This window comes from Astatotilapia calliptera, chromosome 20, assembly GCF_900246225.1.
Source record: "Astatotilapia calliptera chromosome 20, fAstCal1.2, whole genome shotgun sequence".
Taxonomy (NCBI): Eukaryota; Metazoa; Chordata; class Actinopteri; order Cichliformes; family Cichlidae; genus Astatotilapia; species Astatotilapia calliptera.
Window position 1 is genome coordinate 8,925,489 of NC_039321.1, and position 14,379 is coordinate 8,939,867.

General features: G+C 39.8%; 1 protein-coding gene across 2 annotated transcripts in view; it reads right to left on the minus strand.

Moving 5' to 3' along the window:
* The window catches only part of LOC113013110 (poly(rC)-binding protein 4-like), a 34,753-nt gene that overhangs the window by 3,660 nt on the left and 16,714 nt on the right, over positions 1-14,379 (minus strand). For both annotated transcript variants that reach the window (XM_026153736.1, XM_026153735.1), the window contains exons 5-12: positions 13,316-13,432; positions 9,952-10,083; positions 7,621-7,749; positions 6,414-6,488; positions 4,515-4,586; positions 2,111-2,152; positions 1,942-2,017; positions 1,468-1,517 (exon numbers count right to left, since the gene is read on the minus strand). In XM_026153736.1, coding sequence (XP_026009521.1) covers positions 1,468-1,517; positions 1,942-2,017; positions 2,111-2,152; positions 4,515-4,586; positions 6,414-6,488; positions 7,621-7,749; positions 9,952-10,083; positions 13,316-13,432 — 693 coding nt within the window. The remainder of the gene's footprint in view (positions 1-1,467; positions 1,518-1,941; positions 2,018-2,110; positions 2,153-4,514; positions 4,587-6,413; positions 6,489-7,620; positions 7,750-9,951; positions 10,084-13,315; positions 13,433-14,379) is intronic.

Here is a 14,379-nt window from a genome sequence, read left to right on the forward strand (position 1 = left end):
TTAATACAATGCTCGTCGTCCTCACTTGTAAGTGGCCTATATTTTGTTGGTTTACTGCTGAGGCAGTCGTTTGAAAGGACACAAGAAGAGGGATGGGATGGCAAAGGTGCAGCCATTTTTCTTCTGGCTAAATCTTCCTTCCACCGCAGAACTACTGTATACTGCTGACTGGGTGTAAGCAGTTTCTGAATACATCTGTGTGTGCGTGCAACTCTCCTTCGGCGTTCAGTGTGCGAGCACAGAGCAGGATTGTGAGGCCGGAGTGTGGCCGGCCTGGGCTGAAGAGGCTCAGTCATAGCTGTAAGTCCTCTCTTCTGGAACAATGGTTGGAGCTTACAGCTGTCCCTGTCACGTATAGCACTGGACTCCCTCATACCTCTGATGCGTTGTGCTGCTCGCCATGCGGGGGGTTTACATGGGGGAAGAAATGCCTTCAGGCATTTTAGAAATGTTGTTTCAGGGATGTGGCTTTATCCTATACAGTTAAGCGAACCCTTGAGTAACCAGTCCAGTTCTTCCTTTTTTCTTGTTTTCAACAAAGACAGCAGAGTTAAAGTTATTTTTATTCCCTTTTTTATTGCCAAAACACACACCTAGAGGAGTATTTCGACACCGCCATGTGGTTAGATACTCAGTAGCTTTTATTACTCTATGGTCCAAAGACTGTTTTATTCCTGCTTCAGTCACTTCATCAGCACCTTTTTTTTAAAAAGAAATTTAAACTCCAGCCTTATGGTTGAATTTTCAGAGCAACATTTCATTATTGTGAATAATCATGCTTCAGGATAATTAAATGTTCAATTATAAATGACCTCATTACAATTTCAACTTTCAACCCCACCCCACCCACCCACCTACCCACACACACACACACACACACACACACACACACACACACACACACACACACACACACACACACACACAAATATCCCAGAGCAGGCCATCTGACCAAAATGACCAAACTAATAGTGAATTTAAAGATAAATGTGTGTCTTGCATTTTCATCTCTCAGATTGGAGAGGCATTTCATCAAACCCTGGTGGAGGCTAAGTGGAGAGGGAAAGGATCTTTGTCTGTTTCCTTATTGGCTGTTTTGACAGCAGACAGCTTCTAAGTAGGTCAGGGAACATGAGAGGATTTACTGAACACTCACGGGAGTCCCTCTAAGACATTGCAACTGCAGCCCAGACAATAATGCGAAAGGATCCATATCAGCTCAAAATCCCTTTAACCTTGGGTTAGTCCGAGGTTAAAATAACGCGGATAATTAGTAAGTCGTAAGCATGTCTCTCGTCTCTTTTGAAGTCACGCCAGATGTCTTTGCAGTCGCAGCCAGTCACCTGCTTCGGTGCTGCGTACATGTGAGCTGAGCGTCGGCTTCCTGTTGTTTTTGCTGTCGCTCAAATGGGACAATATAAACAGCATAAAGAACAAAAACACAAAGATCGAATTGCTTTTCCTTACATCATTGGGAATAAGCAGCTCCTGAGACGTCTGAGAGTTTGAGTCCATGCCTGATAAGAGAGAAAATACACGCATCAACTGAATACAACTGAATTGAAATATCATTCGGCTCTTTTAGTTAGCAGAGCCATACAAAAACACCATTGAGATAGAGAAGAAACCCTTTCAGCTGCAAACTGCCAGATATAGTAAAGCATTTAATTTCCATTTTAATGGGCTGATGTTTAACACAGCACTCATTCTTTTCTTTCCCCTAGTTCTCTGACTGCGCACAACGTATCGTTTCACTTAATAGTTTCTCTCTCACACTAGGAGATATAAGAAAGCTACAAAGCCCCCCCTCTCCTCGCTTCTGACTGACAAAAGCTCACAATCAACGCAGATAAAAACAGCTGGCATTTATTTCTGATGTCTAAACACAGGTTAGCAATCTGAAATTAAGAAAGCAATGATTAAAATGCCTGCAATACACACCGGGTATGACAGCTGAAGCAGGCTGGGCAATAGGACTCAGGCCTTGCTGCACTGAGAGCTGATGTAGCTTGGCCAGCTTTAAAACAAAGAGGAAGAACTTGATTGTACACAAAACCACAAACCATTCATGTAATATTAAAATTTTAACACATCCATCAAATGGTCATACCTCTGAGTGTGGAATGCCATATTGGTTTTGCAAAGTGTAGGCCTGAAAAAGAGCATCGTACATTAGGTAAATTACAGCAATAAAAACGTCGCACACAAGCAATAAATCTGCAGCCGCTTAATGGAAGTGCTTCGCTGTCAATGCGTGCCTTTTTCTGATAAGTAAAATTAAATGATAATAAGAGAACCAACTGATCGCACTTTTACCAAAAATAAATAAATAAATAAAAACTAAATTCACTTGTATTGATTCAAGCAATGCAAACACTCTGCATCCATCATGAGCAATATAATTTGTCTGTTTGTCAAGGAAATCACATAAAAATGCTCGGCCAAAGATCCTGAAAGATGGTGAAGAATGAACAAACAAAGAAGCCATTAAATGTAGGATACCAGCCACTGACCTTGGTGGATGACAGTGCAGTGCTTTCCTTTGGGGACTTTCTGATTTTTGTTTTGTTTGCCCACGTTTAGAAATATCTACTCCTGAGACGTCAGAATTTGACTTGTGGTGCTCAGTGCATTAAGATGACTTATAAAACATTCATCAGGACATATCTATATGGGCAGTGTACCTTTACTCTTGGTAGTCCACAGGATTACATAAGGACTACTTCATCAGTTTTAAACATTTATATTAAAAATTGTGGTTGACTATTGTGAGAAACTGACACAGAGTTAAAAAATACAAGACTTCTAAAGCCTTGGACCTAGCTGAGATTGCCTTTACCTCTTCATTGTTTGGCCTCCACTGCTCTCCTAATAAAACTAGTTTTCCACCCTCTCTTTTGAATGTATATGAAGCAAAAATACTGAAGTGGAACCTTCTCATTGCCACAAACTTGGCTTGCACATTTTGTGAAAGGGACAAAATGACCAGTGGGCATTATTATAAACAAAAAAGGAATACGAATGAATGTTTTACTCATTATGAGAGGACATTTCTAAACAAATGCAATCTAAAATGTAATCTACTTTGGTTGCCAAAAAGCCATTTACAGACAAAAAACGACAGTATCCCGACGTGCTGGCAAACCTCCAGCAAAGTCTCATGAACTAGCGATTGCATATAACAGGAAATTTAAACAGAGTAGTTTAATTTTGAGGAAAGATTACGTCGTAAACACTCATGTCAACTCCAATAAAGTTTTAAACGAAATCTGCATTATAACTAGATTTTACAGCGGGGCTCTCTGAGAAACAGAAGTACGGCATTATTATTATTTTTTTTTAGCAACACTACTGAGACATGTCAGAAAAGCTTTTAAAATTAAGTGTGTTTTCGAGCTCTGGGACCTCAAATAGAAGATTAGGGTTAAAGGCAACGGTTTAACTGCTTTAAACTGCACAAAGATTCCTTTTCTCTACATTGCAGCAGTCTGATAACAGGCACCCGAAACCTGAAATGTCTTAAAACCAGGGCAAGAAAACATATATGGAAGATAACCACTGAAAGTCAAAATTAAAATTATTTTTTTACTTGATTTGTGTGAAGTGATCCTTTAGACAATTAGCTAAACCCAAGTATTTCTTATAGAAATATTTTTTGTGAAATCCTAACAATACTAAATGTAAAAGTCATTGTACTTGCTGTCTCATTCTAACCCTAACAAACTGAAATAATAGCATATGATCATTAATATTAGTGTAAAGCTTTCTTCTTCCCATTTTCATCCATCTATCCATCCATCTATCTATGGGGTGTTGTGCAGCCCTCCCTCAGTATAGTTACAGCTCGACCAGACAGCACTTAGCTAACTCGATTCTGCCTGACGCCAGCGGTCTGGCTGCTATTACCAGTTCATCCTATAAGGTCATAAACTGGAGAGGCGAGCTCATCTTTACAATGCATCAATACATTGGAGGCTCTATTTATATAGGAAAGCATACACAAACCACAAATTCACTGCAATAATCCTACCAGCTAGAGCACAAGTCATTTCAATTGGGAACTCTTTATATTTCATGAGCCACAGTTAGATTTTGTTTAAGTCTAGGGCTTTTTTGTCAAAGGTTATTGTTTCCTTTCTGGCATGACAGTATCTGCTACTGCTGTCATGGGAAGAATATTCCTAAAGCCGCAATGTTTCTGGAGCAGAGAGATGGCAGAGCTGTGGTGGAGGTGGTGGTGGTGCTGAGTGTGATGGTATCGTGTTTCAGGAGGGGTTATAGCTCTTATGACAGGCCAGAACAATAGCTGCAGCTTACACTCAGCTGTTGTTTTTAATACCTCATGCCATATGATGGAGTGTGTAACTCTGGGCATACCACACAACCCCTCTGCTCACTCACCACGCAAACCATCGCAGCCCTGACACTAATTTGTGCGCTCCACATTGGAATCCAAGACCAGCGTTTGAATCCTGGAGAGATTTTTTTTTCTGTTTGTATTATTGCCCAGTTACCTGCTGGAGGTCCAGGCCACCCTGTGCGACTGAGTACAGAGGGTGGGGTGCAAATTCTGATGCCTCAAACACCTACAAAAACACAAGAGAAAAGGAGACGAGCAAAAAATAAAAATATGTCCTGGAACTTATTACCCAAATATTTCATGTTTTGCAAGTTCTGCCATTGTTTTTGAATTGACAGTGATGACTCGTGGGTGTCTGTGCTCACCAGCTGAAACCTTTACTGGTAAATATGATGCAAAAATAATGAGTAGGAAAAAAAACCCCACATTTCTTTTTTTGCCTTTGGCTTTAGCTATAGAATTAGGCCTGAGATGGGCTCTCAAGGCTCCATTTCTGACACCTTGCCACACCTAACAGGCTTATAGGCTATGACTCATCCACAGACCCTTTCCCATTCCACTTCATTTTCTCCTCTGACAAATTATACAAACATCCCTTATCACCGTACTGCCTTCATTAAAGATATCTCCGAGCGACCAGGATCACGCCCCGGGTTTAATTTGATAGCCTATTATGAAGAATATCAAAAACACAAAGCCATTCCATAAATTGACCGTAGTCTGTGGCTGCACAAACTGTGTAGGAACTGCTGACAGCTATGCAGAATATCTGGCTGCTGTAGCCAGAGGAGACGGCAGGTCTCCAGTCTCACTTGCTAATCTTGTGACTCGCTCCATGGGAGGGTAGATATCTGTCCCTTCTCAAACAGCAGCATATATACAGTACTTCTCAATCCCACCCTCATGCACACACATAAAAGAACTGATCCCCCACTGAGGACCCTCTGCATGAGTCTTGTTTCAACACCCGGGTTAGCGTCCAAGGTTGTCTGAGATCCAAGACGTCCAAGTGAAGAACAATGCAGTGAATGGAAACACCTCCTCCACACACTTTCCAATAACCATTATGCTTTAAACAATCATATATTTCAATGCAACGCAGACTCGAATGCTAATTCAGCTGTTCTTAGACTATAATGGCACAGAGAGAGTGGCAGCCTTTAAGATTAACAAACAAAGCCAGCATCTAGGTGCCAAAAAACAGAGCGTTTCCCTTTGTGGTAGGGTTAATGAGGGTTACCGATATAGGAATTTCAAGACCGATAGCGATACCTGGTGATTTATAAATATGATATTTTTATCCAACACAAACCGATTTCCCTAACATTTGTTAGGGAAATCGTTAGGGAAATAAATACTTGCCCAGGCGAGTATTTATTTACTCGCCTGGGCTGCTGGTTGTTTGCGGTGCTTCAAACTTGCAGAGTCGCCTCTGGTGGATAAACTATGTAACGTCAACACTCATAATATGGTTGAAGGGTGTTTCCCCAATTATCTATTCTTTATTTAAAAATTGTATTTATTAGCAGTCATAAAAGCAGATGTTCACCACTTTGGTTCATTTTCCACACATCCTAGTAACTTGAATTTTCCTCTTGCACCACAGTGATGACATTTTCCCCCTCATAGCAAAATATCTTGACAACAATTCTTTCATTTACGAGGAATCATGGAAGACTGTGCCTGGTTTCTCACCATCAGGTCACATTTTATTCTGGTCCAGTACTTCTAGACCCTCAGTTCCTCCCCCTCAAATATCACGAGTGTTTTAGACTAAATTGGACATTTTAGCATGTTAAACTGAGAGGATAAAAGGATCTGTCGCACTGAATCTTGCTACCCTGCATTGTGACAACCTTGCTAGTCATGAAAATGTGTTTTCTGTTCCCATAGAAACAAATTGATTAACTTTTTGCTAATTCAACTCCTGGTGTAACCCCCAGTAAACCCACTATATCTGTAAAGGTGGATTCACCCCATCTTTTGAGAATCACTGTGCTACTCTATCACAGATAAGTTAATCAGTGCGTGAGGTAAAATCTTATTTTCTCACCTGGTTTCCTGCAATGAGGAGAGCAGCTGGTGAGGGGCTTGGTCGATAGGGGATGGTTGCACCCTTTGGGGGAGACTAAGGAGTCAAAAATAGGCCATGAGGTCAGAGAAAGCAAGATAAGCTTTTTACCATGAATAAATCTTTTAGACGTGGATAAGCTTTACACAGCTAGTCTGAAATAAAATCAGCGATGGCGCCGAAGCCTGAAAAATGAAGTGCAAATGGTGTTAAACTCCCTGCAACATTAAAACACAATAACAGTTAATGATGAGCTAAACTGCTAATGACAGTGACATTATTCCCAGCCTTATTTTTCTTTTGATAATATTAGTCATTCATTGAATAAATGAAGTAGTCTAGTGAGCACTTTTTGTGGATAATAGCTTTGAGCTTTAGTGTGTGTCAGAGCTCAAGGCTTTGCTAAGGTTCGCCCTCTGGATAAATCAACCATCCACTGACATTTGAAGATAAAATTCTTCAAACACTAAAAAGAAAAGGAGATTATGCACTGAACATGACACTGTATATCTTATCAAGTAACTGCAGTGTTGGCAATACTGTTTTGGGGTTGAAAATGTAGAGCAGTCACAGCAATTTTTTTTTTTGTATAACTTTGCATAATTTAAATCTTTGAGCCAAAAGCAAGGCGCCACTGGTACAGAATCCTAATGAAACTCGCAAGCCTTTGAAGAAAGCCCTGGAAAACTGGATCAAACTAGCAATTAGTCAGTCAGGTCCAGCTGCGATGCTAAAACAAAAAGGACTTGTGCACTCCCATGAACACACAGGGTGAAACTGTGCTTGGGGTTGTTTTCCTCTCATCTCCTCCTCGGTTTTCTCAAGAGAGCTGTTGTCTAAAGGTGGACAGATTTTGCTGCAGGCCTGTTAGTTTTCTGTTAGCTGACTAGTGCCCTCTGCGAGAACGCTGTCCTCTGACCTGAGACAGGCACCTTTCGACTTTATCCAATGTCTTGCGAGGCGAATTACAGAAGGTTCAAACAATAGAGAAACTGAGCATTTTCTGTGCTGCATTTAAGGATTTACCCTGCTTAAAAAGGCATTCATTTCTGCTCCAGTGAAACAGACAATAACAGACAGCATGCTGATGAAATAAAAGCATGCATGTGAGCTGCAGGAGCAGCGCAATGACAAAATATCAGCAATGTGTTGGTGCATGGAGGAAGGAGAGGAATGGTATACTTCCTACCTCCAGGATTACTGTGCAGATGAGCTTGACACACTGGATTACCGAGTCCTGATTCCCAGATATCGTCACACCTCGCTCAGTTGAGTTGGGTAGCAAATCCCCTGCTACCTGTATCTGAGCTCCGGTGCTCTGCAAATGATAGGGTTTTTAGAAAAAAAACATAGCTTGATCCTAAAGATAAGGTGAGTTGCGATTACACTGCCACAGCTTCTTTTTGTCCCCCTCTGAGCTGGATTTGCTGACATTATATTTCTCCACCCCTACTGAAAACCAGCTGCACTGTGACGTGCTAAACGTCAAATTGCGACAAAAAAACATCCACTTCTACAATTACAAGATGCCACACTCCTAATTGTAGCTGATGTATCACTAATACAGCATGCCTGACGGCAAAGAGTGCCGGTTGAGTTAAAACTTTTTAAGCTTTATCTACACTTGCTGATATCGACCTATTTCTGGAGGCGATCGTTGAAACACACAAATCACCATTGTCTTTGTAACTGATGGGTCCTGTGGCAACCAAACAAAACAACAGAAACAAGTTTAGGAGATGAACAAGACAGCGGAATCCATCTAACCGCAGAAAATCACCTGGATGCCATTACTGGGGAAGGTTAAGCTAAAATGAGCGACATTCTATTTGTAGATTGGTACAGAGCTACAGTTAAGGAGTCAGATGTCTCTGGCAATGGATCTGATACGTTTAATCCTAACGTTTCAACTGGGCCTGAATGCAGTCAGGAGTTTTTCCTGTTGTCACTGCTGAGTCACGGCCTATGTCGTGTTAAGTAAATATATCTGGGCTTGACTGTTTCATCAATTTTCTGCACTTATGGACAAACTTCACAACCCGAAAAGTAAATAGTTCATATTAACAGTGTTCACTTGTGTTTTTAGGTGAAACGCACCAAGAGCTATCAGATACATTGCTATTAAACTACAGAAAAAATGTCACTTCGGTGACTTCCTTCGTTTTCACAGAACATTTTAAGGTGAACATTTCATATCTCTAATATTATGTTTTATGATCGAATACAAATAAAACTAATTGGCTCGGCTACATTCAAATGGCAAAACGGGGTTCATGTTTTCAGTAACTAATATCATTTTCTCTGAGTTGGTGTTTATGATATCAAATTGATCCTCACAGTGAAGTTAACACAGGTGTTAGTTGTAATAACTGAATATAAATTGCTGTTTATTTGACATATGAATGCATTTACCCTCCAAATCAAGATGAAAAACATTTGCAATTCCTCTGATAACAGTTTAGAAATGCTACATATTTAATGCTTTTTTTTAGATTTTATGTAAAAAACAAAACAAAACAGTTTTTTTTTGAGGATTCAGATTTTTTTTAAGGTTTGTAATACCTGAACATACCTTTTATGAATACATGTATGAAAACTGTAACTGAAAATAATCAACTACAATAATTTGTCTGAAGTTGTAGACTTTTCATAAAAACTAGTGGCCAGCAAATAACAATTTCTTTACCACACTGAATTATTTATAACTTCAACATATACCATGCATATGATATTACTGCAGGCATAATATCATATGCATGGTATGCCTGAATTTTTACATCATGTGGCTTATACACAACACATTAATATGCATGAAAGAGAAACATTTTGATATGTTTTACTCAATTATATGTCAGATTGAGAAATACATTACTTTTCCAAGATGATAGCCACACTGTGTTATTTAAAATTGATCTGCATACAAAAATACAGAAAATAAGTTTATTGTGTGAACTGCAACAGCTGGTAAGTGTAACAACCATTCTAATTTATTATTTGTGTAAACGCCACAAATTTTTACACCTTATTTAAGAAAATGATAAAGTAGCAGAAACAATTATTAAAAAAATGTTTAATTATTTAAAGAAATTGCCAATAATTTATAGCTTTTGGCTGTTTGCCTTTGCCTGACAGGTCCTCAGATTCTTATCAGCCTCAGTTGCTCTGTGTTTATTGCTAATTAGCAGAAAATAGATAAAATAGAAATTCCAACTATAATGTTTTTTTCATTAAATATGCCAACCTGTTATCACTAGTTGCAGCTAATTACACTGTTCTTATTGAAGTAGCATACTTGAACTGTAAATGCAGCAATTCTAAATTAGAGTTTCTACTATATAAAATGCATGTGGGCAATTATGCAGCCTGCTAAAAACCAGAAAAAAAATGTAGAAGAAAATATCACTCCCTTCTAGGTACAGCTTCTTTTCTAGGAGATTCATTCTGTCAATATTTCAAATATGAACCTTTCTGTGAAGTGTGGGCATGGAGCATGGACTGGATTTGTGTTCTGGGTGCTCACCTCCCTGATCTCCTTTATCTTGGCCCCTCCCTTCCCGATGAGGGAGCCACACTGGCTGGCAGGGATGACCAGCCGGAGGGTAACCGGTGGCTTGGAGCTGATGGTGCCGTTGGCCACCAGTGCAGTTAAGTCCTGGAGGGAGATTTAGAAAAAAAGCAAAAATGGTTTTGAGAGTCAACAATAAAGCACAAGAAGGAAGAGAGGATCTAGGAGTATGGGTCAAGGAAGACAGAGACTGAACGCAGCTCATTTTACCAGTCAGTTTTGGATTCATAGCATCATTAGCATTACATCCCAGTCTAAAACTATGACACCAGTGAAGACAATATAATCATGGTTTGGGCTGGACCAGATATAGTGCAGCCAAACGTAATTACTGCTGCATCAACAGGAATCCAACAACAGAAAAAGCCAGTGGGATCCACACAGGAAGTGTCAGGTGTGAGGCAGATAGAGTAAAGAGCAATCCATCATCTGCACCTTATTAACCTCCGTCTCTGCATCTCTATGTTCCTGTATTGGGGTGGAGCAAAGTCCTGGAGTTAAATCGTTAGATTAGGCATGAAAAAGGTTTTTCTTTTGTAGATTTAATAAAAGGCTCCATGTTTAAGGGAAATGTAATGTGAGGATATGTTTTTCTTTTTTTTGTTCAGTTAGCATTCTTGAAACTCGTGTTTTAAAATACATTTTTTAAAATAAATCTATGATTCCTTGAGAAATATCCTTATTTACCTCAGGACTTCACTCAACATAGTTCAGGTTATTATTTTAACATTTTGAGTTAATAACTTGAAATTTTGAGGCAATAACCCAAAATCTGGTCTTGCAAAAAAATTTCTTTCCTTCCATTCATCCCAATTTCCTTTCCTTGCTGTAGATGACAGCTCAGTTGTTTCCTTAAGGAAACAATATCACCTGAATAACAAGCCTTAGCCAAAGTTAAACATTCAAACTTTTAGAGTAAATGCGTTCATATGCCTTTCTTATCAACATACGCTGCTTTGAAAGTGAGCAGAAACTGGATTTTGAGACTGAGTTGATGAGTGTTTTTATAGTGCAGGTAGCAAAACATCCATCTGATCTGCTGTGGGTGGAGATCGAGGTTTTAATTAATGAACAGTGTCTCTCTGTGAAGCTTTGAAATGTAAATATGCTTCCCATCAGAGTTCAACCAACAGCAAATCTGACAGAATGCAAAACATGCAGCTTGACTTGAATGGTTTGCACTCGGGCCAGTCTGTAAAATCAGCAGTTTGCCATAAAAGGGGACAGCATGTGTGTGTAGCCTTATGGGATTTTACTCATGAAGAAAACTGTATAATATGTCTAATATCGCTCAACTTTAAAATTTGAAAAGCATATTCTGGTGTGCCTCTTGTGAATCTCTGCTCCGCGTCTATATTTATCAAGGCAGATCGGGCTCTCTGACGTCTCGTCTCATTAGAAGATGCACACACGGCTCATCTGTACAATCACAAGACTCTCGGCGTCATTCTCTTGATTTGATCTAAAAATACGAGCCACATCTTAACAAGTGTGAACGTTTTGATACTTTCCATAGAGAAGAGAGGCTCTTAAAGCAAAATTGGTGGAATTAAGATGGCTGGTTATACAAGCGCTGCTCACACAAAGGGTTCCTCAGCTTAAATCCCCAAAGCATATTGTGCTGCTGGTGGGGTAAGGGCTCTAATACAGAGAGATTATGTGGCTTTTATGCATGCTGTGCTTCAACACCTGAAAACAAATTACATGTATGAAAGTGTAGCGAATTTCCTGATCATTAGATCACTGCATTTGCACAAATGTGGCAGCAGCTGGGGAAAACATGAGCTATAAATCACGTGAGCATAAAACTCACACAACTGATCAACAGCCAAACTGGAAATGAGTGAGGTCGAGCCGCTCTGTAATCACAAACTGTTGAGACAGAAACAAAAGCGTATACTAATAGTCAGTGGCCCAAATTTATACTATTTCCCTTTTGGTTTTAATTAAAAGTGTCAGACATACAATAACTCAGCTATGGTGGAAGCAGTGCACAGTGGGTCAGCCAACATGTTGCCATGGAAACTCAGGCGTTTCAGGGTGAGTGTGAAAGATCTTTAATGAATACTGCACTGTGCTCCCAGCCAGAGTATGTTTACTGAAGGCTGCCGACCTGAGCAGAGAGCACCTGTTCCGTTGCTCGTATCTGCTGCGACGCTAAATCACAGCGAAGGCGGCTCTCATTCCACCATATTAATTAGCACTGTGATAGACAGCCACCTTGGGGATTAATAGCATGAAGAAACTGCCGTACTTCACCTATAGATGACGAGAAGTGTACGACACATTCTCATTAATGAGTACAAATTAGCAACATTTTCCTCTTTTAGTACCCGGACGGTTCATAGCACTCCAGAAAAGCATAAAGAAAATAACAGGAAGGAAATATAAATGATAGATGTAATCCAACAGCTTGCTGCACGTCATTTATAACGACATTCTTGCAAAGGTCTGAATGGTTTCGCAACAGCAGTTACATCCACCTATTCAAGATTTTCATCTGCAGAGTAATCTAATATGAAAGCACATCAAGAGCTATGCAATATAGTCAGTTTTTTTTCCCCTTCCATCACTGCAGTTTAGAGTATAATCGATAGCGATAAAAGCACATTAGTGGTAAAGCAGAGATGAAGCACAGGAAATGATTTCTTGTACTAATGTGACGAAATGGCTTCTTTCACTTTTTCCAGGTTCAGCAAACAAGATGTTATGGCTTCACTAAGAATTAGACAACTTCAAAAGGCAAACTGCACACATTTTCTGATTTCAGGTTGGTCTCCTACATGACAAGCCTTCATATGCATGCAACTATTGTAAAATAAATACATGAACTCATTTCATCTGAGTGTCACAGCAATGAATAACAGGCCTCATTTTAGCTTACAAACCTCTTAATATATACATAGTGCTGTATTACCCCAACAGAGCACTTGGCTGTCAGAGAGCAGGCTCATTGTCTGTAAAACTCCCTGCTGCTAAGACTGCTGGGAGACTTCCCATGATGCACTGAAGATTCTCCTCCTCTCCCTTCGTCTCACCCCCTGTGTCTATAGGCTGCAACTGCATATCATAACTTTGTCTTCTCTCTCCCATAGTTTATGTTTTGTCCAGTTTTTTGTTTTTTCTCTTTGCGCTTCTTCAGATCGTTTCTTTGCCCTCACTCCAACCAGTTATGGCTGTCCCTTTGAGTGGTTCTCCCAGAGGTTTCTTCCTGTTTTGCCAACAGCTTGCTCACTTGTAATATATTATATACTAAAACTCCTTAAGAAAATGATTGCTATAACTCAGCAGTATATAAATAAAAGTGAAGTAAAAATACCTCCTCCAGTTTGTATGTGATCATGGTAAAAGCTCTGAAGACGCTGTCTGTGGAGCCCGTGATGGTGATGATCCTTTCAGGACAGGATCCCTCTGAAATGTTGACTCGTGCGCTGCTCTGTTGAACCAGAAGTCAGCAGGTTATTTAAATTTCAGTAAAGGAATAGTTGGAAAATAAGTCCTTTAGCATTTGTTCTGTATAACAGTTGGAGGTGTGATGCTATATTTAAGGTTATATACTTAGCGTACGAACTTAGCGTAGTGTAACTTGTGAAGAGGAACAGGCCTGTTCCAGCTTTTTGGACAGCCTGGAGACACTTCAGTGATTGCCCCATTTCCACTTTTTTAGCTAATCTTCTCACAAATTTATTGGAAACAGGGAAGATAGAGCTGGCCTAGTGGATGCCTTTAACACACTGTGTCCCATTTATGCAATACATAACATAAAGTGTGAAAAATGCTGAACTTTTTACCTTTGGTTGCTGTAGCCCCATAGTTAACATACAAACACAAATAACATATCCGTCCTGTTTTCTTACTCTTGACAACTAAAAATATGATACACATTTCCCCAAATTTCAGCTCGTTCTTCTTGGTCTGTTCTAAAGTGGCAGTACAGCTCATAATTTTAGAGAAAGTAGAGTGATAATGACATAACATTGACATGAGAAGGTGACGCTGTTTCTGCCCTCGTCTTCTTCCATTTTGTATGCTGGCATTTCTGGGTAAAGTGAGCAGACACAGGACTGTGTTCTGACCTCTGGGACATTTTCTCCAGGCAGCCCACTGACTCATTCCCCCCACTGTGACTGTAAGGCCCAGTGAGGACTGACAGGATGAGGCTCATATAATTGGGAAGTAACAAAAGGCCAGAACTGCCAAGCTAGATGGATGGATGAATGGATGACTACCACTAGTGAGAGGTTTGTCCCTTGTCCCATGACCTAAATATTCTTCTGTTTATCCGTATACCTCATAAAATACGACATAAAACCTTAGCAGCAAGAGAAAGAATCAAATGTGCTGTAAAGTGTCAGCCTAATTACTTTCTAATACAAAGAGTTA